General features: G+C 38.3%; 1 protein-coding gene across 1 annotated transcript in view; it reads right to left on the bottom strand.

Annotated features, from left to right (window-relative positions):
• Window positions 1–3496: 3496 nt before the first annotated feature.
• man1a1 (mannosidase, alpha, class 1A, member 1) overlaps window positions 3497–27112 on the bottom strand; it is a 358244-nt gene continuing 334628 nt past the window's right edge. The window contains exons 8-12 of the mRNA XM_078399598.1: window positions 18686–18801; window positions 16208–16427; window positions 13736–13908; window positions 8492–8607; window positions 3497–4728 (exon numbers count right to left, since the gene is read on the bottom strand). Of these exons, the coding sequence (XP_078255724.1) occupies window positions 4617–4728; window positions 8492–8607; window positions 13736–13908; window positions 16208–16427; window positions 18686–18801 (737 nt within the window). The 3' untranslated portion in view covers window positions 3497–4616. The remainder of the gene's footprint in view (window positions 4729–8491; window positions 8608–13735; window positions 13909–16207; window positions 16428–18685; window positions 18802–27112) is intronic.

The raw sequence follows: 27112 nt of genomic DNA, 5'->3' as shown, positions 1-27112 counted from the left end.
AATTATTTCTGCAAAAGATGATGACACCTTCTGGAAGAAAATAAATATTACGAGGAAATTTAAGAGTAAGATAACATCAGGCTTTGAAGCGACCTGCCTGAAAACGGAAAGTATTTTCAAGGTTCCAATCGTCGAGAATCCTGTTTGCTTGTTTTCAACTTTTAAATGGCTTGTTCATAAAGAGTTCTGTGCATGATTGGTCAATGTAAATGTAAGGAGAAAATCACAGTGTTCAAAAGATTTAGGTTTGCCAAATGTGTTTAAAAAAAAGTTAATTCTAACATTAATTAGTTGTAAAATTAAATAAAACTGTTATTCGCAAGATAGAAGAAAATAATTATCAGTTAATTGTAATTTTAATTAAGTTGTTGAACAGTAATAGAATACAAATCATTTACAATTTAATTGAGTTTGGTTAAAAAATTTAATTGTTTTAGGTGTATTGTGTTGAACATATTTAGAACTTTTTAATTACCTCATTAATTTTCAATAGTTGTGTTAATGTAAGGGCTTCATCACTGAGGATTTGGATTATTTTTGGAGCAGTTCTCATGCATCTTTTCGTCCACAATTATGTGCTGACTCCCTGTCAACCATCAGTAAGCTGAGTTTGCTGCTGACCACAGTAGTGGAGGCCAAATATATTCAGGCAAATTAACCCGGTTAATTGGCCTTTACTTTAATTGTGATTGACAAACCTCATTTGGCTGAATCACATGTGTAACTTATCCACTGATTATGCAAAAAAGCAAGTACCCAACTATTCATGATGTTAGTGTCAGGAAATATTTTTTCAATGTGAGATGGTCTGAACTCTGGTCACATATTGATCTTAATCCAGCAGTGTAAATGTACTTCAAAATGCTGAAAAGAAATCCAGCAAGTCCCCATCTATATTCATGATCATGTGATAGGAGGAGAATTAGGCCATTTGGCCCATCAAGTCTACTCTGCCATTCAATCGTGGCTGATCGATCTCTCCCTCCAAACCCCATTCTCCTGCCTTCTCCCCATAACCCCTGAAACCCGTACTAATTAAGAATCTGTCTACCTCTGCCTTAAAAATAAACATTGATTTAGCTTCCACAGCTTTCTTTTTGCAATAAGTTAAACAATTTGAATTTTGTAATGACAGTGCTGTTATGTTTTGAAATATATATTACCTAGTAAATGATAGTAAAACATAAATCTGAAAATATTAAGTGGAACATGGGTAGAAACTTCCAGAAGCTTTGTGCTGCTACTCACTTTCTAAAGCTCTCTTTAGTGTGCCCATTTAATTTTCTTCTTTTAAGATGTAACCTTTGTGCAAGTTCAGATATAATGCATTGATTTAAGTCAACTGCAATTTTTAATGTTGGGAGTAAATTTCAAGATTTCTCTAAATCATATTTTGAATTTTCAGTTAGGCTAAACAACTTTTACGAGTTTTAGGAATGAAAAACAGCTCAGTAATAAAAAAAAATCTATGCTGTAACATACACAGGCTGGAGAGGGTGGGAGCAAGGCAGACGAGTGGAATGGAGCCACTGTTCTAAAGATAAAACTAGTTTGTCTCAAAAGCAATTGGCATAGGTCTAATATAGAATAGCTCAAGAATGGAGTAAATCATGGGGGAAAGATTGAGAGTAAACAATAAGTGGATGCCAAATTCATGATGAATGATGGGGCTAGTGGCTTAATACAATCTTATTGGTTTATTTATAACTTATTTAAACCTTTATTCCTTTCTCAATCAAATCAACCAAATAATCCGTCAAATCAGTTGTTTCAGTAGTTTTATTTAATGTTGTTATTCTTGATTCATGACTATCAAAGAGAGTGGATTAAATTTCTCTAATTCTCAGGATATGGGCATTTGTGGCAAAGCTGGTATTTTGCACCCATCACTAATTTTCCTTCTGAGGTCACAGCCCATCACCATTGTACAACTGCTCTACGACAGCTACTACTTCAGACATCATGGAATCACACAGTGTCTAGACTGGGTCAGAATGGTAGATTTCTTATCAATGATGCTGCCTGGCTGGCGGTGAGGGGAGCCCTCCCAGTCAGATCCTTCCTGCACCGTCGGAACCTCACTACCAACACATGCTGCCCTTGGGACAGCTGCTATGGAGAGGAGATGGTTGCCCACCTCTTCGCAGAGTGTGGATTTGCAAAGAGAGTCTGGAGAGGTTTGCAAAGGTCCCTGTCACGATTTATTCTGAAAGCTCTGTCACAGAGGACTCTGTGATCTACGGACTGTTCCCAGGGATACATTCAGAGACTGAATCGAGTGCTGCTGGAAGGTCATCAACTCGGTGAAAGATGCTCTTTGGTCTGCCCGAGCTTTGTTGACCTCCCAGCAGAGCAAGATATCCATCGGGGAATGTTGCCGACTGGCCCGCTGCAGACTGCAGGAGTACGTGCTGAGGGACGCACTGAAGCTTGGTGTAGCCAACGCCAAGGCTCTTTGGGGGAGGGCCACAGTCTAGAGTCCTTCCGCTGCTGGACATGGGGGGGGCAGGGTGTGGTGGAGACGCTCCTCAAAAATAAGGGAAGGGATTCCACGCCAGTGGGCCACATGAGTGGCAAGCGTGGGGGTAATTTTGTGTAATTGGTGTATTGAATGTATATATAGCCTCCGAGAATGTTGGATGGACTTTTGTAAGGAACGTGTTTTGTATATATTTATTTCTCGAAAAGTATTTTGAATTTTTATTTTTTTTAAATGCCGAAAGGCTAATAAAGGAACAAAAGGATAATGTTAGAGTTTCACTGAGAGACACAGCATGGAAACCGACCCTTCAGCCGACTGAGTGTATGCCAACAATCATTTACCTGTTCACACTAGTTCTATGTTATCCAACTTTTGTATTCACTCCTTGACACTAGGAGCACTTTACAGACACCGATTAACTCACAAACCTGTATGCCTGTGGGAGGAAACTAACGGACCTTGGGAAAACCCACGCGATCACAGGGAGAATGTACAAACACTCTGTTTGCAGTATGATACACAATGCTCTTTAATTACCACTGCCCATGCATCAACAGTTAAAATCCAATGTAATTAGTTAAGATTTGCATAATTCTTCAGAACCTGGATATATCAGCAATTTCCCAGTAAGTTCAAGAATCCTGCAGTTTCTTATTTCAGCTGGGAAATCAGCTGCAGAACAGCACGTCTGTTAGGAGGGAGGCAAATTACTGAGAATGTTTGAACTGAGCTAACCAGAATATTCTTCTCCAGAAATGCAACTGCTTTTTCTTGTCAAATTTTCTGATCTCTGTTCCCATTATTTGCTTATCCTTTCTTCTAACCCATCCATTATCAGCCAGTCAGCTAAGTAGCTCCATTAATAACCTATTCTGAATACTTTCCTTGAATGTCACTTTTTTGGCCAACCATTTGGCCATCGCCCTCAATGTTATCTATGGTCACTTTGCGCCCTTCAATGTGAAATATGTTGTTTTCTCTCATCACAATATATGCTCACAACAAAAATGGCTTTTCATTTTCATTTATTTTTTATCGAAGGTGTCCAGGAAGGAATGTAGAAACCGTCGGAGAATTATGATCACAGAATATGTATAAAATTATATCAAATGTTTCCAAACCGTACGCACGCACGCACACAAGCATACAGAGTGCCAACGGTAACCATCAGAGAAATATAACTGAGTTTTAAAATTGGCTCAAGATGGGAAATGTTCTTGAATTCATGTCAACCAACAACATTTTCATTGGTGACACTTTACTTGCATATGTAAATGCGAGAAGAAAGTAAACATTTTAAACACTCTGCTCACAATGGCTGAGAATCGTTCATTAATTAAAATACCAATTCTTTAGATAATGTATCTATCACCATACATTTCATAATTGCTTTAGAAAACATACATAAAAATATTTTTATTTTTGTTGAAGTAGACAGTCAAACAATTTACAACATTCGAGGCTCATATAAAGGGAATGTTTTAATTTGCAGAATAAATACACAAATAGATATTGTGTAAAAATAAATCAACATACAGAAGAGGTGAAATAAATTCACATATTGAATATCTGCCATATTTTAAAAGATCTGTCAAGTGCAATATTTGTCCTTTGGGTCCATTCCAAACCATCAAGTTGGAACTTCAATAATTCACTATATCACCTCTTACAAGATTTTTGATTTCCTCATCTTCAGATATCAAACAAATGACCAGACATACACATTTATGATTTGTCCAACACACCAATCTTTATCTGTGCTGTATGAAATAGGGAAAAATAAAATATAGCATGTATACTAAGATCTAATTTTATAATTGTCAATTAAACCAATTTTTTTAATTTAATAAATTTGTGGCTTAGGAACAAACAAAAGCAAAATAAAATGTTTCTTTATGAATAAATCTCTGGATATTAAATTAATTATGGCGTTTTTGCAACATGGCAAAAATTGCAGCTCAAAGCAGACATCTCCTCACAGAGGAGGTTAGAGTTGTTGCAGTCTCCTGCAGTCTTATCTTGGTTATATGGCAGCATGCATGTTGCATATTACAATTTATTTTGCTTTGTTTTACAGCACGCACATTAGGATTAAAATAATGAATATTTAGATGTCCAAAATATTTGCATTGATTTACTGAATTTGGTCACTTTTGCGTATAATTGGTAATGGATGAGCTTCAGAGTTGAATATCCAGCGGTCCAGTGAAAGGAGGTCATCTTCGGAGAACATCAAATAAAGATATCTGAAGACAAGCGACATAGATTTATATTAATATGGATGGATACAGCAACATGAGAACATCTTGATTTTGCAGAACATAAGATGTAGGAGTTTAGCACCACGCACAATTTTGAATTCCTCCACCGTTATTAACAATACTGTTCCATGGACAGGAGATGTAACACATGTATTCAAAGTTGCCTTGAAGTCTAACATAGATCTCAATTTGCTTTTAATCTATCAATTTAAGAAGCTTGTCATACCAATGTTCATAATCGATATTCACACATAAGTCTCAATCAATAGTCACAGCACATATTAGTGGTCTTTTTCATCATTTTAAATTTCACATCAAATGGGAAGCTGTGTACAATTTCTTTACTGATGACAATGTATTTTATAAATCCTTTAGTGTTAACATAAGAAAATAATCTTCTTTGTTTAACTTTTTTCAAGCAGCTAAGTTCGGACTTGATTGGAAAAAGTAATAACTGTATTGTTTTATACATTTATAGAATGGACTGGTAGATTCAGTAGCAAGAATGGTGAAGCAGTCACCTAATCACTTGGCTAGTGCCATAAGGAACAGAGCAGGCGTGGAATTTACATCTGCAGAGGGCAAATAACACCACGTCTGTTTAATTGAGTTGGGTCAGAGCCAATTTCTGTTTGAAATCAATTTGCCCACCTTTGCATCTTAACCTCTGATACCCCAAACCACAAAATATCACAGTTTGGAAAGTGTCCACATTCATTGCCTTTTGGAGAAGAGACTTGCTGACCAACACTTTTCCTTAATTGAAACATTTTAAAGCAAGTCCTGGAACTCTGAACTAAAAACAGAAAATGCTGGACATATTCAGTAAGTAAGGCAGAATTTTTGCAGTGAGAGTTAAACCTGAAATGTTAATTCTGTTTCTCTCCCCACTGATATGTTTTGTGCTTCTGTTTGAAGTAGTTCTTAACTTCACACCAAATCATCTTAACTCTAATTTTATTATGGCCTTTTGAAATAGTCTTACAGTATTTTGGTTATTGAATCTCTTTCTAGAACCCTTGATTAAATCATGCTCTGGCATCTAGTTTCAAGGTGAAACAACATGTTAACCCAATCTACCCTCTGAATTTTATCCTTGGAGCCGAGATATCATTCTTCTGAAACTGACCCCATCTCTAAGGTCAATGCATCATTTTCCACCAAAGGATGGGTATAAAGTATTAATTTAATTAAGTCTATTATTTTCTATTTCCCATTATTGCTCATTGTAAATTAAAGATTTGAAGGAATAAATTGGAAAACAATACTTAAAAAGTAAATTGTAAGCTGATAAAATATGGGTGTGGGTTAAAAAATCTCTCTTCAGAAAGCTTACCAAAAACCACAGTCTGAATTTCACAATTGTGTTATACTGAGTATATCAGGCTTTATCAACTGCAATGTATGAATAAGGCAGCAACGTCTGGTAACTTCACAAATGCAGTCATCTCAACGCTGCTGTCCACGATATCTAGCTTTTCCACAAGGTTTGATGTTACAATATCTCGCTGAGGTACGCCGCAAAAATACATAGAACGGTGCAAAGAGGTTGAACCTTTGTTGAATTAAAAGCATACGATATGAGGATAGCATTTATTACTAACCCCTAGTTGTGCTTCAGAAGATGGTGATGTTGTTTCGCTGAAAACTGAAGATAACATAAAGACGGAGAAGAGTTTGGGGATTTTGACTCAGGAATGAAAAACGAACAATAATATTTGTTTGAGTCAAAAAAATGCATGTCTTGAAATGGACTTTTCTGGGCAAGATGTTCCACACTCTAGGGGTGAATGTCGAGGAGGAAATAGAGTCGTCTCTATTAAATAGAGGCGGCTCCCAAGGGTCGGGCCATACCACTACCGAACCCCTCGGCACGGGAATGGACCAGTCCAGGGGGACGGCCCTTAGCTACGAGGATAAAGGGCGGGAGTTTAGGCGCACTCTCACTCATTGGCAGACTCGACTGGTCTAGAAACACCACAAAATAATTCCCTCCCGAAATACCTGTCGAGGAGGTAAGGACTTAGCAAACCCCTCTGTTTGCCTCCAGGACCTTCAAGATCATCTTCTGATCCAAAGTCCACTCCATAGAGCAGGATGAGATGTACTCACACTTCCTCTTCCAAAAGGTTGGCAGAGGGGTACTCTATGATAAGCAGCCCTAAGGAAGAGGGTGACTCTGTAATGCCCTCCCAGCCAGTCTAATGCCATTGAACTCTGAGGGGCTGAGTCATGTGTAACAGCACCTCAAATGTTTGGGGATACAGCATTGGGAGCTTTGACACTTTTTGGTTGATGTATTGACTGCTTAGAATAGCGAATGGAATAATGACATGTCGAGAATATATTACTGTGGAATATATTGTGGAGTTTATTATGGAAATAAAGTATTTTTTTAAAACTTGCAAAACAATTTCCCACTGTTTTTCCTCATTCAAATTCTTTAAAGATCCCCTGTTTACTTTATGTAATAACTGCACACAGTTGCAAAAATATGAGAATGATATTGTCATTTTATTCTAGCTGTATTTGTAATTCAAAGCAAAACATGTCACACATATATTGACACACAAGTATATTGTACTGCCTGCTGCTGCAGAATAATTAACAAGACATAAACAGAAACAAGAATTGTAGTCAGGCTGAATATAAATAATTCGAAACTACCAAACTCCTCCAGAAAGTGAAAATAATTCATTATTCCCATTCAGTTCATGCAGCTTTTGTCGCTATAATGAGGATGATGAAGGGTACATGACTATCTAAAAATGTTACGAGATATATGTGGAAAAAGATCCATAATGTATATGTGCAATTTTAATTAAGTCCGCCTGTAGTTGATCTACTTATCATAATTTATAGCCGATGGCTTCCTGTTTTTACATCCAGAGAATTAGGGTAGAACATTCAGATAACATATTAGTTATAATAAATTCTACGACTTCCACCAGAATTTCATTCTTCCCATCATTTCCCAATGCAATTGTGTCCCAGCAAGCAGGCCTGGCTTGCTTACAAGGGCCCTCTCTCACTGTGCACTGACGACCCGCTCGCTGCACACAAAGGACTCACTGGCCGTGGACTGACGATGGAGGACCTGCCCGCCGTGGACAGAGAACTCGCTCGCCACGGTCAGAGGACTGAGGATCACCCTCCACGGACCAACGACCCGCCGGTAGGTGCAGCCCACCCACTGCGGACTCCAAACCCGCCCCCGAGGCAGCGACGGGACCCGCGCCATCGAGGGCGAGTTGGGGCCCGAGACGCAGGTGGCCAGTCGAGAGCGAAGTGGGTTGGCGAGAATGAAGGTGGCACCCAGCGGGGGCCACTGAGAAATAATGGAGACCCAACAGGTCTGGGGTGGGGCTGACACATGCGGCGGCAAGCAGTAGATAGTAATATTCGGTGAACTTTTGTAAGTTTGTCACGTGGCAACACTTGTTTACTGCCTAGGTCAGGTCTGCTGTACGGTTTTACTGGGTTGTGTGCAAAACAAAGCCTTTCACTGTACCTAGGCACATGTGACAATAAAGTATAATTGAATTGTTGCATCAATTTAATGTCCTTCAGACATCTATTCAGAATTGGAAACGGAATCTCAACCCAATATGCTTTCTGTTAAATAAAAATAGTGTGTTTTCCTTTATAAAGCTGCCTGTCAATTTCCAGTTATTAGAGACAAAAATATTAACTAGTAATATTATGAAGGCACCAAATTAATGATTTTTTAAACTACTATTTAACTTACTTTAAAGTTTCAGCCAGGAAGAAACTCTGTTGCACATCATCATGAGTTGGTTGATTGGAATAAACATCTCTGATTCCAGAATATCCAGCAGCAACTCTGCAGTTCTTCTCAAGAGCCTAATTGGGAATAAGGAAACATAATCGATGTCGATTTGACAAATATAAAATCATCATTGTCAGCTTAACAACAAAATTACCAATCAGATTTGTAGTTCTTAACATTAGCATGCTGAAAATGTACTTATCACTTAAATATATTGCTTACACAAAAGTACGTTTATGCAAAATCAAATCTTTTTCCCCCCACGATGATTACACCGAATGAAGCGAGAGATGAATGCTATAGATATGTTCAAGTGGAAGCCGGGCAAGAACTATGTGAAGGATACATTGATGGAGTGTGTGAAGAATTATGGGGCAAGGCTTCTCTGGAGCAGAAACTGAGCTCGGGACTTGTTAGGTGGTGCACCTGCTATTTATTCTGTAAATAATTATAACATATTGACCATGAATTATTAAATTAAATGAAAGAACAGAAATATGGAGAACATTTTGTTAGCATTAATATTGTTTATTAACATTTTGTACATTCATGCTTTGTGAATAGATGCTTGAGGTAATTGTTGCCCTCGTGTGAAAAAGCTAAAAATGGTTATTTAAGGGAAACAAATAACAATGAGTGTTAAAATATGAACCATTTATCTTGAATTGGAGTGGTTGAACAGATTCAAAATTGTGGATGAAAAGTATCCCTCTCCTTCCCACTGCAAAGATTTTACAAAACAATTTTTAGCTCACTTGCTGAAAATGCACCTTGGTAAATCAGGATCACACCACACAATTCATTGAAATGCATAGACAGAAAAGATTGCCTTTGTTATTTCTCAAATGCTCTCTCAGCAGCTAAATGGCACACTTTAAATGTAATCCCATACCACTTTTAACTACTCTATTTAGCATAATTTACTTCCTCATAAGTATGACAGAAAGTGACATGATTTCTCAATTAAATTAATAACTTAACTGAGAAAATCTGCCTTTGTGTTCAATTATCTTTGGTCACGGATTAAGAATAAGGGGTAGGCCATTTAGGTCTGAGATGAGGAAAAACATTTTCACCCAGAGAGTTGTGAATCTGTGGAATTCTCTGCCACAGAAGACAATGGAGGCCAATTCACTGGATGTTTTCAAGAGAGAGTTAGATTTAGCTCTTTGGGCTAAAGGAATCAAGGGATATGGGGAAAAAGCCAGAACTGGGTACTGATTTTGGATGATCAGCCGTGATCATATTGAATGGCAGTGTTGGCTCGAAGGGTCGAATGGCCTACTCCTGCAACTATTTTCTATGTTCTAATACTTCACATTTTTGAATCATTAAGCAAATGGTTAAACAGTAATGAAGTCAATTAACCACAAATGCAGGAATTTGAGTAGATTGATGAGAGTTCAAATGCGGGAGCTAGCACTCGCATATTCAAAGATTACTCGATATTGAGGAAATAAGGAACAGGTCGTTAGTGCAAGCAAGTGGCACCAAGGTAAAATATCTTATTGAATGGAGGAGCAGACAAAAGGATCCACATTGCCTGTTTCGATTTCTTATATTCCGATGTAAACTCCATTACCATGCCAAGCCTCAGGGACTTTGCACCTTAAATATTCTTTCTAGACAAATAAGCAGTCACTGGCCTGGAACGGGAAAATCCTTGTATACTTTTTAAATTATTAAGTAATGGCATAAAATCTCCCTCACCTGACCTGATGCTCTCTATCTGCAAAAAAACATACATTTATGCATGTCTCTGAGCAAACTAATCCCTTGAAACCTGGGTAAGATCAAAAAAAATGCTGTGTATATTCTTTTCTCTGTGTTTCCCTGGTCTTGTGACATGAGATGAGGCTCAATCATCTAAAAACAGATTAGTGTGCAAATCTATGAGTTACTAACATTTCCATTACCATAAAGGATGATTATGAATTTAAGTTCCAACAGGATACAGAATGATATAATGGAGAATTAAAATCTTCAATGCAAAGAAAAATCTGCAGAACCCCTTTAGACTAGTTATAGAGTTGTACAATATAGAAACAGGCTATTCGGCACACTGCTTCAACGCTTATCATTCCAATCGGCACGAATCTCACTTCCCCGCATTAATTCTATATTGCTTGATGCCCTCCTCACTCAAGTTTCTGTCCAGATGCCTCTTAAATGTGGTTACTATTTCCACCTCCAACCTTGCCTCTGGCAGCTCATTCCAGTTACCAATAAATCTTTGGGTGAACATATTATCTCTCATATTTCCGAAAAACTTCCTCCCTCTCACCTTGAACATGTACCCTCCAGTTTTGGAGACCACTACCTTGAGAAAAAGACAGTGGCTATCTACCCTATCCATACCTAATTTTATTACCTCTGTCTTGTTAGCTCTCAGCCTCCCTCACTCGTGGGCCTATCAACGAAACACCAAGGAAGGAGGGTGCCCACCTGATGACCCCAATGAAGTCTTTACCCCTACCCCCACTCAAGATATTAAGAAGGTGCCAATTATAGTAGGGATTGTAATATCAAGTCCTATAAGCTCAACCTCTGTCTTGTTAGCTCTCAGCCTCCTTCACTCCAGGGAAAACAGAATTAGAAAATCCAATCCAATGTTGGCTCTGAACTTTTCCTATCTCTTTTTTGAAAGCTCCCAACTTGGCAGACATCTCTTTACATGCAAACAGCCTCTACCATTCAATTTTCACCAGTTCCTATCTGATACCATCACCTCTTTCTAGGGCTTCGGTTTGAGGACCTGTTTTTTTCCAAAACTATCTTGAAACCAATATAATCATGATTGCTTGTCACACGTTCTCCCTCGCTGACTCATCAATCTGCCTTATTTCCTAAAATGAGATCAAGCCTCTTCTCCAATAGGACCATCTACTTATTCATTCAGTAACCATTCCGGGAAATGCTTAACTAATTCTATAAGAAAATAACTGCAGATGCTGGTACAAATCGATTTATTCACAAAATGCTGGAGTAACTCAGCAGGTCAGGCAGCATTTAACTAATTCTACATCGTCTCATCCTTTAGTACTATGGCAGTCCCAGCCAATATAAGGTAAGATAAAAATCACCTACTAATATAACACTACTATTTTTACAATTACATATTGGCTCCTCCTCCTCCTGCTGATTATTGACTATTGGTGGGTGGGGGCTGTAGTATGATTCCTTCAAAGCAACACACCTTTCTTATTTCTAAGTTCTACCATTGTGGCCTTGCTAGAGATTTCCTGCAGGATCTCCTCTCTTAGTACAGCAAAGATATTCTACCTTATCAATTGTGCAACTCCCCCACCTCCTACCTCTATCTCCATCACACTGGAAGCATTCAGTTGCCAGTCCTGTCAATCCTTCAACTATTTCTCCATAATAGTTGCAGTTTCACAATCCCATGTGCCAATCCATGCCCGGTGTTCATCTGCCTTCTTGGTAATTAAATACAGTTTAACCATTCAGACCTTCCATACCCTGTCCTGCCTCTGCCTGGTCTGACTACTGAAGATAGACACTAAATGCTGGAGTAACTCAGCGGGTCAGGCAGCATCTCTGGTGAGAAGGAATGGGTGACGTTTTGGGTCGAGATCCTTCTTCAGACTCTGTCTACTGGATTTGAGTGCTCTAGTCTCATATTTACTTCAACTTTCCCATCAGTTAGGCTACTACTTTGTAGCCCAATGCCAGTCAGACAGATTTAAACTCATCTGAGTAGCAGCTGCAAATCTGCCTGCAAGTGTATTCTTCCCCTCTAGTTCAGTTGCAACCTCTCCCAAACTCTGTAGCTGATGCCCAAGTAGCTGTCTGCACCAAATTTTCAGCTACTCATTCATTTGCCCTATCCTATTCCTGATCTCGCTAGCACAAGGCACAGGGTGTATCTTGAGAATGCAACACCAGATTTCCTGTTGTTTATCCTTTTGCCTCATTCTCTCTATTCACTCTGCAGGACCTAGTTTCTCTTCCAGGCTTTGTTTGCTGATATGCAGTGTTTAATTTCAATGAAAGAAAATTAAAGAAAACCACACTCGGAACTAAGAATTTGCATTAAAAATTCATGTCAAGGGAAACAATGGCCTTCATAAAAAAAAATACAAATGTGCTACATGGCATTTAAAAAACAAAAAATATGGCTGAATTCCACCATAAACTGGATGCAGTCTATAATTAAGGAACAGTACAAATTGGAACCTGCTGCAATAATACTCTGAATAGAAATCATATATGTGGACATAACATTTAAGAATTAGTGGTTAATGTTTAAACTGCTGATCTGAGAAGCACAAAAGACTGTGGTGTAAAGGCCAACAGAAATGTACATTGTTTAATCTCACTGAAAACGTCAAGCGAAATGCAGATCGACACAAAATGCTGGAATAACTCAGCGGGTCAGGCAGCATCTCAGGAGAGAAGGAATGGGTGATGTTTCGGGTTGAGACCCTTCTTCAGACTGACAGATCGACACAAAATCCTGGAATAACTCAGCGGGACAGGCAGCATCTCTGGATAGAAGGAATGGGTGACATTTCAGATCGAGACCCTGAAGAAGGGTCACCCATTCCTTCTCTCCAGGGATGCTGCCTGTCCCCCTGAGTTACTCCAGCGTTTTGTGTCTATTTTTGGTTTATACCAGCATCTGCAGTTCCTTCCTACAACTGAAATGCAGAACTTGCCTAGCAACTTTGCCACCAATCCTGCTAAATCCTAAATCTGAGATACCACTGCAGAAGAAAGGATAAGACTGGATAATGTGGAGCTGTCAACAATGGACTCAAGCTAACCAGTAGTGCCATTCTAAAGGCAGCCTGATTCACTCAGTATTGGGAAAAAGAAAGTAATGGTTAAAATTAGTACTGGGCCACAAGTTATTTAATACAAATGCTGAGTCTATCAGATCATGCAAGAATACCATTTCTGAGGAACAAATAATGACAAAAAAAATCTTTTCTATGACTCGTTGATTGTGATTTTACTTATAATTATGAAAATTGAACTCATGTAATTTTAAAAAGTCTACATGCTTTATTAAGCTGAAGGTAGACACAAAATGCTGGAATAACTCAGCAGATCAGGCAGCATCTCTGGAGAGAAGGAATGGGTGACGTTTCGGGTTGAGACCCTTCTTCAGATTGCTACTCCAGCATTTTGTGTAATTTTCTTCTTTATTAAGCATGTTTTTAATAGAAAAATGCATACCTGAACAGCTTCCCATCCCCACTCCCGATATTTTGGGTCGTGGGTTAGTCTCCACATGTACATGTGTGTTTCAATCACCTCAGGGCGCAGAATGTAATATTTTTCATTTTGTCTTGTTGCAATAGCTTCAACACCTCCATCAAACCTGAAGGCCTCGGGACCTAACTTTGTGGCTGGAAATCAAGTATAAGCATTTGAAATTTGACTTGATGTTACCACTTATCAAAGTGCTTTGCTCCACAATGTTCACATTATCAAGCCGAGCATTTCCCTCAAAGATTAATTCACAAACTATATGAAAAAAATAAATTAAATCTAGATAAGAAAACAGATATTTCAAAGAAAAAAGTTATTATTTTTCTAGCTTTTATGAGAATCTTCAAATAAATTTTATTTAAAACAAGTCAGGAAGTGAATGCAAAATTCAGATCTAATGCATGTTTACTTTTGGTGCTATGATGTGGTGCAATGTGTGAATGGATGCAAGGACATTCATTAATGCATGCTCCATACCAGAAGTATGCAAAGCAGGCATATCATGACGGCTATGAGCATGCAATGTTAATTTGTTACCAGTCCTCTTATTTTGCACGGCATGGTAGCGCAGGGGTAGAGCAGCTGCCCTACAGCGCTTGCAGCGCGGGAGACCCGGGTTCAATCCCGTCTATGGGTGCTGTTTGTATGGAGTTTGTACGTTCTCTCCGTGACCTGCATGGGGTTTCTCCGAGATCTTCGTTTTCCTCCCACACTCCAAAGAAGTGCAGGTATGTAGATAAATTGGCTTGGTAAATGTAAAAATTGTCCCCAGTGTGTGTAGGTGAGTGTTAATATGAGGGGATCGCTGGTTGGTGCGGATCCGGTGGGCCGAAGGACCTGTTTCTGTGCTGTATCTCTAATCTAAATTACACTCAAAGCTCCCGGTAACAATTTATTGTAATTGCCCAAGACCCACCTATCTCCTGTAGCAGAGAGGTCCAAGGAGCCTTATCCTGACCTCAAAGCTTCTGCATAGATTAGTTCTGTCCTGATGGCAGGCACTTGGAATGTAATATGACCAGAAGCATGATAAAAAGTGATACAGAGGACAAGAGGGATAAAAAGGTTCTCAACCAGAAAATTGAGAGGATATTTTTATGTCTGGGTATTTGCAGGGTACCTTTGTCTATTAAGATCACATTCACCAAAATCTGACACTTATTCCAGCCACACTGCATGTCTCCTTTGAAAGGTGGAGACAGACATTGAGTAGTTTAAGCTAGTGAAGTTATGCTACCCTCTCACAAAGTTAGATTTCTTGCTAATGCAGCAGCTATTCATCAGCACCGTTAACACTAGCTGCATGGTGCCATCAAGTTAATTAGCAAACAGCACAGATTTGGCAACTAGCCGGCAGTGGAGCTTTTGAGCATGACCTGATTCTATCTCATCACTCCTGTCCTCATTCTGGGAGTAGGGGGTAGGAAGGAGGGTCCATTGAATACATTCCTACTAAATCCTTAAATTGTTAATTAAACATTTGAGATATTTTGTGGTTGTGATTTTTCACTCGCAATTTTCAAACTGGCAGTTGGAGAATTTGTGGCAAGGTACCAAAGTTGATGATTTCAGCCTGCTTAATGTTTAACTGGGGGAAACTGTGGTTCATTCAGGCCTGATGGCCAGACTGCCAGAATGTGAAAGGGTTGGCAGAGGTGGTGGGGAGGTAGTGATAATGTATCACTCCAAAATTACAGTAAAGATGTCAGTAACACAATTGGACCCATTGACAAACAGCAATTAGCTTCAACTGCACAGTAGGTCATTTTATGGGATTTCACATCCTGAGAATTATTCCACCCTCTTATTTACACCTTTAAACTAGACAAGCTCTTAGAACCATATAATTTTCTGTTCATATTATTTCAATGGCATTTTTCCCAGAGGCAGACATCCCTTTGGTGTCTGGAGCAAATTATCTCCTTATATCAGCTAAACTCTGGATCTGCATTTTAATCCTTCAACCAGCCTGGAGTTTTAATCTTTAGCAGAACACAGCAGGAGGTGATAAACTACAGTGCTCCATTATTCTTGCTGTCTACCATCTGACGGAACATACTTATTAGAAAGTTACTTCAAAATTTAAAGAAGTGTAAAAATAGTGTTTGCTGCCCTGGAATAGGAAGGATAAAAGTGATCAGGGCTCCTGGTCCTCAACAAAACAAACATCCTTGGCTGATTAGGCTGTTTCTATGATCTTTCATCTATACATTATAAAGATCTTTACAGGGATTGCTAACATGCAGATCAAAGGTGATAAAAGGATCAGATGCAACTGTGATGTTACCTGCCAATGCAATACTTTGTACTTAGGGAATAGATACTTGAAGAAATTGCCAATAGACAAAGGGGCACAACACCCAGCAAATAATTGGAAGGGAAGATCATTATTGAGAATAAAAAGATAATGAACATCACTCATCACGTGAGCCTTACCTGTACGGTCATAAGACTCATGGCAAGTATGTGCAATCTCAGCAGCCAGTTCCATGTGATGACCACCATTATCTGCAGGCGCGCCATCGGCACCCAGCGCAAACATTCCTCCAGCAAAACAAGTCAGATGTCCCATCTTGTGCTCCAGTAAGCCACCTTTCCATTCAGCAATATATTTCAAGCCTCCATTGGATTTTCTAATCAAATGCGTCTCAATTGCCTTGGTAAATAAAGAGATATTGTCTCATGAGTTTTCTTGGTTAAATATTTTGCAGTAATATAAATATTATTTCTGTTCAAAAGGAAAAACTAGTATGGACATTGCTCTTTCACTGTGGGGGTCCTTGGAACAAACTATTAATTGGAATTATCAATACTTTGGCCAATTTGAATTAATGTTTATTCCGTCCCTCAATGAATCACCCATTCTTCTGAGTTTCTGTTATCATCAAACACAAATTACTTCAAAACTGCAATAAAACCCTCCAAATCAGGGGTTGGGTCCAGCTAAGAATCATTTGTCCACCTCCTTTATTTCCAGACAATATAGACAATTGCCTATTGTCTAAATCAGGGGTTGGGTCCAACTAAGAATCATTTGTCCACCTCCTTTATTTCCAGTGTGACTTCCAGAAAGAGGTAAAAGTAAATTAAATATATTACTGGTATGATTGTATTGCTAACGTTACTGGCTTAGCCTATTTGTACTAATTGCTTTGGGTAGTTACTTGAAGGTGTGCTGTACCAGTTTACATTCACCTCTGTTTACAAAGTGATTTGACACTTTTTGAATAGTGTCATTTACATTATGCCAGAGGGGCAGATGTATCAGTGCGAAATCTCATGGGCACAATATCCTTTCTGTCAATTCTTCAATAGTCAAATAAAAAATGGAACTCCAACACTTTACCTGTGGTATGTATGGCAAAAATCTATATTATGAAAAAAAGACAAAACTCTTTCAATGGCTTGGATCAAACAAATCAGGGACATTAAAATTGGCCTGAATTACTGATTTTATGAATACAAATGCTGTATGCATTTTTTTGAATGAACAAAAAGGTAGATCTTGGGTTTTGTTTGAAGATAAACCCTGTATTTATATTCATTGTTACATATTGATATTATTGAACAGCCAATGGGAGATCAATGAGGTCTAGATACAAGATAGAAACAAAAAGCTGGAATAACTCAGCGTGACAGACAGTATCTCTGGAGAGAAGGAACAGATACAGTTGTAATGCATGGAAACATAAAGTATGATCCCACAAACATCAGTGAAATGAACAAATAATCAGTTTCAGAAATGTGGCTGATTTTTAACTATCAAAAAGAAGTCCATGGAAACACTTTTGCTCTTTTTGAATAGTGTCATTTACATTATGCCAGAGGGGCAGATATATCAGTGTGAAATCGCGGGACAAACCAGCAATGTTGGGGTACATTATCGAATTGTCAGTATGGACTATGTGCCCAAATCTTTGCAATGGGGTTTGAGCCCATCACCTCTATCCTTCTCTCCTGAGATGCTGCCTGGCCTGCTGAGTTACTCCAACATTTTGTGAATAAATACCTCTACCTCATATGTAGGAGTGTTACCAATAAGTCAAGGCTCGCATTTTAATATTGAGAATATAGCTAGATGCAATATTTCAATTTAACAGACACATGACATACATGTGTGCATGCACTACAGTGCTACCTTATTTAATATGTTGCAGGAATTGTGCTAAAAATGTGTAACTCAGAGGGTCAGGCAGCATCTCTGAAGGATGTGAATAGGTGACATTTTTAGTTGCCACCCTTCTTCAAACCCAATCTGAAGAAAGGTCCCAACCCAAAATGTCACCCATCTAAGTTCTCAAGAGATGCTGCCTGATCCTCTGAGTTACTCCAGCATTTTGTCTTTTCTTGTAAACTAGTTTAATCTTGAAATCAAGAAATTGAATTATATCTCAGTTTAGTCATATTGCATTTATTCATTTGAAAGAAGTCTATAAACAATAATTGATGCTTTTTCAACGAACCTACGCAATATAAAAAATTTTTTGCAATAAATATAGATAATATTGCAAATTGGAATTTACAACGCACTAAGGTTTCATTGTTATACAAAATTCATTATTCATTCCATTTATTACTTGGGTAACGTCTTATTTTATTAAAGTGACATGGTCTTTTGTAATGTTAAAGTGTTCTGCACAATATCCTTTGATGTGCAAGATAAATTCCTTTATTGAGATAGATTGCTGTATCATTCTGTAAATGCGGGTAAAGAAAGCATACATAAAGCAACATTTCAGCGCAAGTACTTCTCAAGTTTAAAATAAATCCATAATATATTTAAGTTATAATTTATAACTAGTCATATATAAGCACTAAATGGTTTACATTTTCTGCATTTCTTTTCATTTTATGAACTAGATATGCACTTGTATTGCCAAGAGACTAGGCAGAAGATTAAAATGCTGTGTTTACCTGAACCGCATCATAATACATTTTCCGGGCTTCTTCATCAGTCTTGTCTGACATCAACCATGCCTTGAGCAAATATTCATAAAAGCTGTCTCCAAGCCCTCCAATAGATACGTGATCTGAAAAAAAAAGGTACATTAACCAGCAAGTTCTGGCAGATATTCTCAAAATGAAGCATACTGTGAGGCTATAAAATCATTCTCCCGCTTACAGCATATTACTGACAGTTCATATATTAACTAATGTTATAGCCGGAGCCAGAAAGGTTGACATAATTCCAAGCACAGATTAAAAATCTGAGTTGTTTTTCAGCACAAAACACCATTGTGTAATATTTAGTAATTATTCCCACCAAACAGTAAAACCCATTCTAGCTTAACACTTGCAGATGCTAATTGTTTAGAATCCCTTGCATTTAGAGGGAAACTGTAAACATGAAACTTCCTTGGGTGATTTACAAGAGAATAATGACACAAAGTTAGACCAAGCCAAATAGATAGATATTAAAGCAAATGAACAAAGGCCTGGTCAAATAAATAGGTTTAAAAAAAACCTCAATGGATGAAGGAGATTCTGAGGGAATTCCAAGGTTAAGGCTTTAGCAATAGACAACAGACAATAGACAATAGGTGCAGGAGTAGGCCATTCGGCCCTTCGAGCCAGCACCGCCATTCACCGTGATCATTGCTGATCATGGCATTTGAAAGAATGGGTGTTAATGATGGAGTGATTAAAATAAGTGAAACACAAGGGCCCATAATTGGAAGTGCGCAAATTAAAGAGTTAAGTCGAGGCAAGATCGTGGAGGAGTCTGACAAGAAGCATGAGAATTTCCTATTTAAATCACGCAGGCCAAAGCAGTTGGTGACTGGTAAGGACGGTGGAACATTGGGCAAAGAATTTTAGATGTGTTGTGGAAGACCTTGAATTTACGAATGGTAGAATGGGGAGCATTAGCCAAGAGCTGGATGGAATAGTTTAATCCAGAGGATGATTGAACAAGCAAACCATCCAATATTATCTTTTTGGAAAGGTCTGATTAATAATGCTTTCGTATTTTAAAATAATACTGTTTTTTAAAAAAAACTTTTAAAAACTGATCCACTAGATTAAAATTGGGACTGATAATGCAGTTAAAGTTATGTGTTATTCTCTGACCACCATTTAAGATTACATTTTAAATGAATCTCAGATTAAGCAATTATCAAAAGATTGGTTACTGTCTGCAATTCATTTGCAGTTACCACATACAGACTGCAGTTATGCACAGCAGAAAGTACAACTGGAAAACATGTGGGCTGAAAATCATACACAGTCTGTCAGGACAGAGAGTATATGGTGCATGTTGGTTTAAAAAAAATTAAGTTGAATATTATAAAAGGCTACTGCAAGTTTTGAAAGCAGCCAATTGTTGAAATTGTATTTTTTTTAATTCACACTTCACTTACTTTAAGCACTGGATTACATTTAGCCCACATTAACCTTAGCCAAGAGTTATTCGAGTAATTTCACATTTATACTCACACAGGAAAAGAATACATAAGAAATTATGAGCAGGAGTGCACCATTGGTCAGCTAAAAGGATTATCAACTTAGACTCTCTCTCCTCAGATACGACCTAACCTCCAGAGTGTTTCCAACATTTTCTGCATCATTTTAGAATGTGTGAAATGTCATTTTGGATCATACGATATTACAGTTGTTGGAAGTAGTATTTAAAGTGAACTGAATTTCTGATGTCAAGTTATTTCTGCAGGAAATGTAATACTGAATCCACTGAATCATACTGAATCATGTTTAGATCAGAAGTATTGTAAACTACATGAATGCTCAAGATAGAAGAGCAAAGATTAATGGTCATGCAGAGAAGCAAAGCAAAAGCTTGCATTGCGTTATTTGTAATTGGTTTGCCTAAATATAATGTGCATAATTTAGCAAAATAGAAAATACATTAAAAACAATACATAATTTGTTGCAATAAACCTACATGTAGAGAGTTTGTTTATACGTTGGACATGCAATATGCACTTTGCTCTTGTTTTGAATTTATTATCTTCACCACAAATTATGGAGAAGGAACAACCAACCCTTCCTTAGACATCAGTGAGTCTCCTCAGTTTATGTAGGAAAGAACTGCAGATGCAGGTTTAAATCAAAGGTAGACACAAAATACTGGAGTAACTCAGTGGGACAGGTAGCATCTCAGGATAGAAGGAATGGGTGATGTTTCGGGTCAAGACCCTTCTTCAGACAGGTCTGAAGAAGGGTCTCACCCCAAAAGGTCACCCATTCCTTCTCTCCAGAGATGCAGCCTGTCCCGCTGAGTTACTCCAGCAGTTTGTGTCTACCAGTCTCCTCAGTTTGGTCAGTTGGATCAAAACACTTTTTTTTCTCCACACCTTTCTTTCTGCCATCAACCGGATAAGAATTAAAAATCTCTGATATACATGGGAGACAAGTGTGCTGTGCTACAAAAACACATTACTGTTTTATAAAGTCTACACAATTTTAATAAACAAATTCAGAACACCCGTAAGAACAAGATTCTGGAAATACGATCCATGGCACTTCCACACAATTCTGAATCACTGTAATGTTATTTCTAGGAACATCCAGTGAGCAGCTTTGAAGAGTTTTGAGACCTTCCCTCAACAGTAAGTATATACTTTGGGGAAAGGGAAAATATCAAATACATTGCAAAGGTCTGAGAAACCTTTTATGCAATTGCAAGGTTACTGAAGGAGGCACTGAAGTTACTTAATATGTTACCAGCTACCAAATGTAGGTGGCAACCTTGAGACACACATTTACAACCGAAGGCATAAAGGAAGGCAGATATTGAGGCTTCCAAGAAGAAATTACCATGGAAACCTTTGACATTTGCAAGTGAAACAAGTAACTGCACATTCATCTTAAGGGACGTTCATCAATAATTTTCTGTGTTATTATATGCTTTATTACAGCAGACAAAATTCTACAGGCACATTACTGCAGCTATTCACTGTCACTCTGCTGTCAGATTAGTCAAGTTAAATGAATTCACACAAAAATTGGCTATTTGCCAGAATTTTAAAAACTAATTGAAAGAGTTCTTCCACAATGAGGGATAAAAAATAATATTCCCGGAAGAGACAATTTTAAATGTAGTCTGCTGTTTTTGCCTAACAAAAGCTTCCAGAACAGACAAGATGAATTTGAATCGCGAGGTAGGGAGTAAGGGAACAAAATATCAATTTATCAAGCATACTAATTTACTGGTGTGAAATCCATACTGGAACTTTCAAAGCAAGTGTGATATTTAATGATAATATATACAATGCTGAATTAGTTCCTTCTAAGTTATTATATATCAAATTAAATATAATGGTAAAACAAGTCAAGTCATGTTTATTGTCACAGGTACGTGTGGTGAGGTACAGGTACACTGAAAATCATTTGCACAGCAGCATCACATATACACAGACTCAAACCACACACAAAAACATAAATTATACATGAATTATGCATATATTCTGTAAGAAAGTTTTTAAAAAGACTGCAAAAACAAGACATTAGTGCAAAACAAATTTGTGATAGTGCAAGTAATGGTCCATGGTTTTTCATTGTCGTGATCACGTGAAGATAGATCTTGTAATGGAGAAGACTTAAGTGTGCTTGGATAATGCAATGAAAATAAGTGTTGCCAGTACAGAGATATTTGTCTTATGACCATGTTTGGTGCAAATAAAGTGAGCCATAATTGAGAATACTTTCTCTACAGGTGGGTTCTCAAGAATGTGATTCAAATATCTGACCCATTTGTGAACTTCATATACTTAAAGTGTTTAATTCTCAACATACAAACTGCAACATGGAAACAGGCTGACCAACCAAACAACTTTGCCCTCTATCTTCTATCAAACAAAGAGTTCCAGTCACTCTTACCTCCTACCACCTAATGTTTCCTCAACTCCTTAACTGTCATTCACTTATCCAATATAATGATTGAAGTAATGTTGACCTGGATCTCCAAACGTGGCAGTAAAATCAACAACTTCCAGCTACCTGTGTAGTTTCTCTGGCCCTAACTTTGTGCCAGCGAATCACACTCGGCCCAATGGTTGAGCAGCATTCATTGTGCTTCAATGCTAATTTGGGTACCTAGTATACACACAGAAACTAAGCATGACAATGAAACAAAAATGCTTTTTACCTGGTGTAAATGCTTAAAATGTTAATTTTCCTCCTCAGTCTATCTCACCATTAGCGCAGCAGGTGCTTATTAAGCCCATCAGGTTCATGGCAGCTGTCTAAGTAGCAATTCACTCAGTCCCATTTCCCTGGATGTTTATTTCTATTAAGTGCCTGTCCAATTTTCTTTTGAATTCATTTATCACCTCTGGTTCCACCACCATTGCAGCCAGTGAGTTCCAGGTCAGTACATTCGTTGAGTAAAACACAGATCATCTTCACATCCCTCTGTGCATCTTGCACAAAGTCAAATGTCACCTATGTGCACCATCAGCTTTATCTAGCATCTAAACCTGTCTTAATCTGTATCTCATTTTAGCCTTCTGTAACTCACTTCGCCAAGAAGAATGATCAAAGTTTTTCCCCTCTAACCCTTTATCTAGAACCCCTCATTCTAGAACCATAGTGGTAAATTTCCTGTCCATCCCCTCAAGGATCTTCCCATCTGTCCAAAAGTGTGGTGTCCTCACCAGAAAGCAATACTCCAGCTGTTGCCCAACCATAAGAAAGAAATGGACAGAAGGATACGGGATAGGAATGAGGTTAAGTAGGTTGAAGGAGGCACCATGGACCAGAAATATAAAGTAAAGAGAAGGAGTAGCAAACTGATCAGATGACCAGTGCGGCCATTAATGAAAAAAAGATTATGGTATGATTTTGTGATCAACGACAAAGCATTAGTGAAGAAAGGTGCGCACAAAAATCAAGCATACATGATGGCTTGGATCTCACTTCCTCCAATGCTCGTTGCTGTCAGGTGTTAAAGAAACCAGTTGTAATATCATCAAGTAGCCAACCATATTGTAGAATTCACAAATATAGCAAACCAGGATGCAAAAAGCCAACCTAACTAATCTTTTTAAATGTTTTGCAGGATATAAAATAAAGATAATTAAGATAGAAATAGAAATTCAAGTAAACTTCATAACTATTTTAAACAGAATAGCACGGTGATCCAGTGGTAGAGTTGCAGCCTTACAATGCCAGAGAATCGGGTTTGATCCTGACTACGGGTGTTGTCTGTACAGTTTGTACGCTCTCTACGTAACCTGCAAGCGTTTTCTCCGGGTGCTCTGGTTTCCTCCCACACTCCAAAGATGTACAAGCTTGTTGGCTAATTGGCTTGATAAAATTGTACATTGTCCCTTCTGTGTGTAGGATATTATTAGTGTGCTGGGATCGCTGGTCGGCACGGACTCGGTGGGCCAAATGGCCTTTTTCCGCACTGTATCTCTAAATTATACTAAACTGAGGTGTTTATTTATTAGGAGGAATGACAATTCTCACATAATCAGTTTCAAGCCCCGGAGTAGCTGTCAACCAACTATGGTTCCTTAAAGGTCAAGTCGCAGGTAGATAAGGTGGTCAAAAAGGCTTTTGGTACATTGGCCTTCATCAGTCAGAGTATAGAAGTTGGGAGATCATGTTGACATTGTCTAGCTTGAAAGGGTTCAAAGAAGATTTACGATGATGTTACCAGGATTAGAGGGTGTGAGCTATAGGGAGAGGTTGAGTAGGCTGGGCCTCTATTCCTTGGAGCACAGGAGGATGAGGGGTGATATAGAGGTGTATAAAATCATGAGAGGAATAGATCGGGTAGATGCACAGAATCTCTTGCCCAGAGTAGGAGAATCGGGGACCAGAGGACATAGGTTCAAGGTGATGGGGAAAAGATTTAATAGGAATCTGAGGGGTAACTTTTTCACACAAAGGGTGGTGGGTGTATGGAACAAGCTGCCAGAGGAGGTAGTTGAGGCTGGGACTATCCCAAAGTATAAGAAACAGTTAGACAGGTACATGGATAGGACAGGTTTGGAGAGATATGGACCAAGCGCAGGCCGGTGGGACTAGTGTACCTGGGACATGTTGGCCGGTGTGGACAAGTTGGGCTGAAGGGCCTGTTTCCACACTGTATCACTCTATAACTCTAATTACGGATTAGTTGTAGGAAGGAATTGTAGATACTGGTTTAAACCAAAGATAAATACAAAATGCTGGAGTAACTCACCGAGACAGGCAACATCTCTAGATAGAAGGAATGGGTGATGTTTTGGGTCGAGACCCTTCTTCAGATTGCTTGTGTTTCTCCAGCATTTTGTGTCTAATTATGGCTTAAGGGCCTGTCCCACATTAGGCGATTTTAAGGCGACTGTCAAAGTCGTAGCAGATCGCCGACCTTTTCTTTTACCCGACGACAATGACCATGACAATGCCGAGTCAGGTCGAGATTACAGCGTCTTCGGAAACATCGTGAAATTCCCACGCTGTCAATGCTTCGGCGTCCTAATTTTCGCTGAAATCACTGACAAGTCGGTAAGTACTTGAGAGTTTTGAACTATAACATCTTGTATGGGTTACTTAAAAACCAAGCATCAGTGTAACAAGGCATAAACTGGATTTCCAGTTTACTAATAGCTGTATTAAAAACATTAATTTTAAAGGTGTTTAAGAGGATTTTTGTGAAAACTGTGTGGGCATTCTTTGAAAATGTAAGGGAGATGCATATTTGGTTTCTGGGTTGCATATCTGGATTTGGATCCCACTTTAAATGTAATAGCTGATGGCCATAAACATTGCAAAAATTCCCACGCTGTCAATGCTTCTCCGGCGTCCTAATTTTCGCTGAAATCACTGACAAGTCGGTAAGTACTTGAGAGTTTTGAAATAAAACATCTTGCTCGGGTTACTTGAAAACCAAGTTTCACTGTAACAAGGAAAAAAAAAAGGATTTACTTCCAGTTTCAAACCGGATGATTTTTTCGCAGCGACGCGCTGAGATCCACTACGATTCTTGGAAGCCTCCTCACGATCATGCCCACGACACCCGGCGAACTGTCGGCGATAGCCTAGTCACCGGCAGTCGCCTTAAAATCGCCTAAAGTGGGACAGGCCCTTAAGTATCTTAAGTATCAATGAGTCATTGATACAAATGAGAAAAAGAATAACAAAATTGTGTTTTTTTAATATTGAGAATAGTTGTTAAATGTCTCAATGACCAATTAGGCCATTAATTCCTGCAGTTGATGCTTAGTAAAACTGAAATCGCACAAACTCTCGAGGAGATGGAGATCAGTGGCAGTAATCTCTGGGCTTCCAAATGTAATTGCATGTGTGCAGGATACAGACTTGTTATCAGATGTCCTCCACGACTGTCTAAGTGTAAATAGCCTCATTGGTATCTACTTGTCGCATGCTTTGGGTCAACATAAGCTTCTCTATTCTCACTGTTTACGTCATTTGTATTTATGGAAGCAGTACGAGGAAGATTTCTGCCATAGTGTACATTTTGTTTCCAGGGGTCATGTTTTCCTTCACTTTCTAATGGCATTTTTGCCCCTTCATTGGTTAGATGGTTAACGGAACTGGTGAAGACTGTTGGCTCATTTTGCAGGGAGACCAGACAAGTCCAAAAATCACTGCAAAAGTAAAAGCAAACTGATTGGCTACCAATTCTGATACCAATATTAAAATAATCTACAACAAAAGACCAAGAACACAGTAGGTGGCAGCCACGCAGGTGGAAAATTTTAGATGAGGAACAAATATCAGCTTTCATTATCGGACACCCATTGCTTCCATTCATTGATTTTAAATTGTTTTCAGTCCCAAAATAAGACAAAATGACTGAGATATGCCAAAATCAATACTATCATTTCATTTTACAAAATTTACAGTCAAAATTGTTTTCAAGGTATTTTTAACTCAACATTCATTTAAGGAAACAACAATTTCATAGATAAACTGGCAACCTTTTAATATTCATAAAACAAATGTATAAAATGTGTTTAAAAAAAGTGGATTACCAAATATTCTTTAGTTTGGCATAATTTTAAAAGGTTATGGTGATTTATTATCATTAGCTAATCCCTCTCATGAGATTATTGGCTGTTATTAAATCCCAAGTGTTATTCTTTATTCCGCCACTCCAGCATTTCTCCCCATATCCCCGAGCGTTCATCAAAGAAACAGAGAATTTTCATGGTGTGCTGATCAATATTTCTATCTCCTGAACACCAACAAAATAAAATGCAGTTTAGCTGATCACTCAGCTCATTCGCTGTGGGATTCTGCCCTGAAGTCTGGCAAACATAACAACAGTTACTGCATCTCAACAGTAATTAATCTGTGGTGAAGAGTCACTAGTTTCTGCATGGATGTAAAGTTTTCATGATGTAAAGCCTGCACCATGCTGATAGTTTC

This window comes from Rhinoraja longicauda, chromosome 5 (assembly GCF_053455715.1).
Source record: "Rhinoraja longicauda isolate Sanriku21f chromosome 5, sRhiLon1.1, whole genome shotgun sequence".
Taxonomy (NCBI): domain Eukaryota; kingdom Metazoa; phylum Chordata; class Chondrichthyes; order Rajiformes; family Arhynchobatidae; genus Rhinoraja; species Rhinoraja longicauda.
The sequence above is the reverse complement of the archived record's forward strand: the minus strand, read 5'-3'. Positions and strand labels throughout refer to the sequence as shown.